Source organism: Pleurodeles waltl, chromosome 7 (assembly GCF_031143425.1).
Source record: "Pleurodeles waltl isolate 20211129_DDA chromosome 7, aPleWal1.hap1.20221129, whole genome shotgun sequence".
NCBI classification, from domain to species: domain Eukaryota; kingdom Metazoa; phylum Chordata; class Amphibia; order Caudata; family Salamandridae; genus Pleurodeles; species Pleurodeles waltl.
In genome coordinates this window covers 202,830,195-202,836,194 of record NC_090446.1, presented here as the reverse complement: position 1 = coordinate 202,836,194, position 6,000 = coordinate 202,830,195, and the positions used below count along the sequence as shown (strand labels likewise).

Below are 6,000 nucleotides of genomic sequence, written 5' to 3'. Positions count from 1 at the left end.
GTCTCTTCTCTTCTGCTTTGTGCCTTCCTTTTCTCACTACTGCTTGCCTTCTGTATGTAGTCTGTCTTGCTAAAACTGTTTCTGTATCAATGTGTTCCTTCCTTTTCTCCCTCCCGTTTTACTTTCTATTTTTATTGCTGCTTCTCTCTTACATCTCCCCTTCTCTTCCTTTTTCATTTTCTCTTCATTCTCTGTCCCTCTTCCTCTGGCTCCCATTCTCATCATTCTTCTCTTTCTATCCAACATTCTTACCTGTGGCTCTATATTTTATTCTGTTCTCTGCCCCTCCCTTCTCTGACCTTTTCACTCTCCTTTTGTCCCTCTTTTTCATTTTCTGCATGTCCTCCATGTTTCTATCCTTTTTTCCTGTATCCCTGCTTTCTTGCACTTAAAATTTTGTTACTTGCCTTTCTGTTTTTCCCTCATTTTCTCCTCTTTTCCAACATTATATGTTCTCTCTTCTTGTTTGCTCTTTTCTATATGCCTTATTTCTTTCCTCACAAACTCCCTATTTCTTCACATCCCATCACTTTAGTCATTCTTTTTCCATCTTTCTCACTGCTGTTCTATCATTTCTATATATCTCTAACTCTTTTTTCTGTCACTCTCTTCTGTCGCGCGGTTTTTCCTTTCTTCTCTGTTCCCTTGCTCACAACCTCTTTTGTTTCATTCGCCACCAACTTCTAGGCTAACCACTTTGAATAAAACTCATAGTAGTGCTCTCTGGAGGCTTAATTTTCAGTGTTCACCGGTACACCAGAAAAACATTACTGAACCATGCACATTTTTTAATGCATTTTATCTGATGTATTTCAATTCTCATGAAACATTTTCTTTTTTTTATTTTAGGTCTGGCGTTATCTAACCCCTTTCTATTTTACTACAATGCACATAAAATAATCCACTTCACTTACCTGCAGGGGCGTTCTGACATCTATCTTCATCTATTGGCCAATTGTTTCATTCTTATTTCTTCTGCTCACTGTAGGTTAGAGCATAGAACAATGGGTCAGCCCACTTTAACCATTGGCTAACTTGATTGCAAGCATCGGCATTGTGCTCTTTCCCAATAGTTCCATTCAGTGCCAGGGATTGCTATGGCGATGTATGCTTTTGAAACCGGGACATATTTGCTGTTGACCAATTTTATTTTAATATATTGACAATTGTCCAGTAGCTTACCGAACAAACATTTTCACAAAAAAATGACAAAACAATCATTGACAAAATCGAAGAGCTGGTGGCCAACGCCAGACTTATTTGCATTGCCAATGATTGTTATGTGTTGTACTTTGTTTCTGTTGCAACCTCAACTTCCACAGAAACATATTCCTTGATTGCACAGTTGTGGTGGCTTGTGCTTTATGTAGCACTTGCTCCAGCAGATTCCTGCAGTCCATTCATTGAATCACATTTTATAAATTTAGGAAGGGTGAAAGACTGTGAAGCCCCTGCTGATTTAATTTAAAAAATCACAATAGAGGACCATATACCCACATTAGGCCTTGGCAAAACTTTAGTTACATAGACCAACTATGGTGAGGTTCACAAATTTTGTGTTGCAGCAAATTTTGCAAAGTTTCTAGCCAATTTATAAGTGCAAATTTGTACTTAATTTGTGCTCACAGGACACTTGTTTGAGCATAAAATATCATACAGTGAGAGGTAGATTTTTTAGAGATAGATTAGAGGTAGATTTTTTCTCAAATCAGTGTACTGCTGGATTCTTGTGTGGCTCTTGTACACAAGGAAACCCACATATCCAATTTCTACTCAAGATAAGGGGCCAGCTATTTGTCAACATTGCTTGCATTTTTAAAAAAATGCAGTTGTGTCCACTCCCAACACTATATGTACTAGGTATGATCCAGTGCCAGAATGTCAAATATATTTGGTAAAGTTCAAGTTAAAATAGTGCCACATATTAATTATGAGTGTCCTTGCATTACTAAAAAGCATTCAAAGTACTATTAGGATTTCTCTTCTAATGTGACATGCCTTTTTCTTCATCCTTGGAATGCAAACCTCTTTTCTGAATATTATCATCACTCGCTTTGCCATAATTTCATACCGATTGAAGCTTGCCTTTTCTGTTTTTAATGGGCGCGTGCAATGCACGTTACACAGGTCAGTCCCTGGATGGCTACACTTGCTGTTTATTTGACATTTGGGGTCACTGCTATTTTAAACCTACCACCCAGGGCACCTTATGTAGCCCAGGTGACTGTTTTCTTTTATGAAAGTGGAACCAAAAAAATAAACTAAACAGAGGCCAGTAAAAATATAAATGGCTGTCTGACTTCAAGCATGATGAGAGTGACCTTTTTTCGTCTGCTGCAGCCCAACCAGTCCCATTACTGCAGCCAACTTAGTGTTGTGCCCCTTACGATGATACATTTTGTGCAATGCCCTTGGGTAATCCCAAATTCAAAGGTAGTACAAATAACTGCAATTCCTAAACTCATGTTCGTAGGCATATTTCAGAAATACATGGGTTTCCTCTATAACCTTTTTTTATTCTTTAGATTGTACCATATGAATTGCTGCATGGCTGGAACACAATGAAATATTACTAGATACTGCAGCTGAGCTGTTGGCTTTCGGTATTGCGTATTTTGGGACAACCAATAAACACTACATTGCCCTGCAACCAGAAGAGGTTGGTGGACGTAACGAAATGCAACTTTCGTACATCAGCTACTGGGGCAAAAAAACATTACAAATGAAAACATTGTCATCTATTTCTATTCAATTTCATTGTTGTTTCCAATGTTCCAATGATTACTTTTCTTTAGAAAAGTATGAATGGGCTGCACAAAAGATCCCTTGCTGAATTTGGAACAGTGTGTACTTTTCAGAAATGTGTCACTTTCCTGGTTTACCAATGGGTTTCACACCTGTTTCAACCGCGAACTGCAAGTACCTAGAAATAACAAAAAACAGGAACAATTGACACACACTCCCTCAAAAAAATATAAAACCTGTGGTAAAAAGTATTTCTTTTATTGCTATGCTGCGCCTTGAGAGCAGTGAAGAGGGTGATCTTGGCAAATTGAACCGTTTGTTGATGTGATTTTTCGGAAAAGGTGTGTGTTTTTGTTGCGCAGCACCTTTGGCTGTCGGCTTGGTGCCCTCCCGGGGAATCCACAAAGCTTGTATACCTCTAAAATCGTCCAAATGTGTGGGGGAATGGGACACAAATTTAGCTAGAATACTTTTTGTGAAAAAAATGTTATCAAGGGTAATCATGAAGTGCCCCATATTTTAACGCTCAGCACTGGGGTGAGAAAGGCCTCAGAAATTAAGGGGTTAAGTTTGCTGTGGGATACATGCAGTCTTTTTGTACACAGTATATTTACAAAACTGCGAAAACCAGAATGTAGAGTAAGACTCTATACTGGATTCTCTGCTCATGGATAGAACTAGAACGGTCGAGAGCTCTCTTTCATAGCTAAACAATTAGTATAAGAGACAACTGGCATCCTCTCTCGATATCATAATTAGGTTTAATATAACTTTAGTGCTTCTGGTGTTTTCAGGTGCAGTAACGGAGCCAGAGAGTTGTAGGGATTTGTGGGACACGCAAATAACTTTGCCACATAGAAAGAAGCCCCTTGTCATGTGTAACACCTCGAGCCAGTCTTGCCTGCTTTCTTTGATATTGCATTTATATAGTGAATCATCCCTGACTGGGGGTAGCACTGAACTTCATTATCTCATGGGTAGCACGTTACATTTTTGACTTGTTGTGACCCTATGAGGGAAGAGTTTTGGTGTCACTCACGAGTGAGTCGTGGGCTGCTCTTCTCGTGTATTAGACCACAGCACTTAGCAGTGTGAAGAAACTCAGTGAAAACAAGTGTGTTAGCTAAGGATTTTAAGGCAGCCATATACTACAAAACTACAAGTTCCAGAATGCAAAGCGCTGTTGTACAACAAGCTAGGACTATTAGCTGCCGTCGCACATTACATGGGCCCACTTGTTCCAGTTGAATAGAACTCGATGGGTGTAGTTCTGAAATCGTCAACTTAGAAAGTAGAGAGACGGACCAGCGGGCTTTCACTGTGAAGCAAAGCTTATCCCTCAGTGCGTGTTCGTGTATACCGAGCTCAAAGAATGCTGCTGTTGTGTGGCCGCCTGAGACGGAACCCGTGACCTCCACTACAAGTCCGTCCACCGAGCGTTCGCGCTAGCTAAAGACACCAAAACACAGCCGGGGCGGAGCCAGCAAGTACACATGGGCTAGACCACACCCCGTCCCTAACTTTTCCACATCAAGTCACGCTGTGCAGTTGAGGCAGTGTCCTTACTGGAAATTGTGAATGGGAAGCTGTTGGGGCCAAGTACCTTCGATTCGCAGTGTCAAACACTGATAACCCCGAGGCGCCTTCAGAAGTGCTGCTCTTTTTAAGTCTTGCTCGCTACCTGCCATGGCTACACTCTTGGCGCTCGTCAAGAAGGTCTGGTGCATCAAGAAATACCTCATTCTGATCGGGACCCCGCTGCTTCTCCTGCCCATTCTGTTCGCGCTTCCCCCCAAGGTAACGTGCCTATTTGTATCGAACATTTTCGGTGAAAGTGACATTACGCTGCCCTGCATTAGGTGTTAGTATTACTTTCCATTTCATTTTAGGGCCTGTAGTCCTGCTGTTACAGTGGAGAAAAAAACGACAATTACCAGATTTTTTGTGAAACTAGGGATGAATACAGTACTAGCGCACGACATGGAACAACTAGAGATATGTTAGAGAAGGGGTGTATGCGGGGGTGAGGAGGGGGGGCTGGCTATTCACTCAGTACATTAAATTAACCCATGTTGTCGCTACACAATATAAAATGCGCCCTCGCTGATATCTGTAAATGGCACACACTTTAGCTAAGGGTATTGATGGTTGTGGCAGGTCCTGTGCTTTCTGAGGGCTCGCGCATCTTGCGGATGTTTAAATAGAAGATATTCGAGACTTTCTTAGACCGACTGTACTTCTTTTCCGCTGAACTGTATGTTGGAAAGTTAAAGAGAAAACGCTGCAACTCCCTCTCAATCCCCCCAGTAAAACTTATGAGTGGTGTTTAACTGTACTTCAGCCGCGAGTAAATGCAGCCGTGTGATTTACTTCTGGTGTCCTCAGAGCACCTGTCCACAGGTGTGCGCGTGCGGCAGCAGACCACTCAGAATTCTGTCATGCGTTTGGGATTAGTATCGGTGACAGGGGCGAGATTGAACATGTACCTGTAACTTAATTTTCCGTTAAGAATGCTACAGCATTTGGAAAAATGCAAGTTATGTAACGGTTGTTTTTTGTTGGCTTCCTCCAAGCCGGTGGGTTTGACAAAAATATAAATCCCGCTAGGTGGTTGCTTCGATGTGCGTTCTTCTGAAACAGTGTTAGTCTCAGTCAGGGGCACACTTCCATTGGTGCAGCCGGTACAGTGGCACCGGGGGCCAGAGGGGCCCCATTGAACCATATCGTTGTATTTTGAAATCCAAATAGTACCCAATGCACAGTTCCCTGCCTCACGTTAAGATCCATGAAACATTGGCTACGCTACTGACCTCCGAAGGGAAAACTGCGACTGAAGCCAAGTAGATCTGTGGATTTTTTTGTAGTTCCTTTTTAAAAAAAAAAATCAGTTGCATGTGACGAGTTCAATAAATGTTTTGTCAGAGCTTCCCGTGTTTCTTAATGAGTAAAGTAGTTTCCAAACTCCTAGGAGCCGTTTTGTGCCTTTCCAAAATGCTGACTAAAGCTCTTTTTCACAAAAGTGGATTCCAACAGGAACCAGGAAGACGGTGACTCAAGCCCTCGTCAGTAGCAGACTTGACTACGGCAACACACTCTACACAGGTATCCCAACGAAAGACATCAAACGACTCGAACGCATCCGCCCGCCTGATCCTCGACATACCCAGCCGATGTCACATCTCCCCCCACCTGAAGGACCTCCACTGGCTCCCTGTGGAAAAAAGGATCACCTTCAAACTCCTCATCCACGCACAC

The 6,000-nt window shown here is 42.1% G+C and overlaps 1 protein-coding gene across 1 annotated transcript in view; it reads left to right on the top strand.

The window, feature by feature from the left end:
- The first annotated feature begins 4,284 nt into the window (after positions 1-4,284).
- The window catches only part of SLC13A3 (solute carrier family 13 member 3), a 346,390-nt gene continuing 344,674 nt past the window's right edge, over positions 4,285-6,000 (top strand). The window contains exon 1 of the mRNA XM_069243573.1: positions 4,285-4,542. Within this exon, the coding sequence (XP_069099674.1) occupies positions 4,432-4,542 (111 nt within the window). The 5' untranslated portion in view covers positions 4,285-4,431. The remainder of the gene's footprint in view (positions 4,543-6,000) is intronic.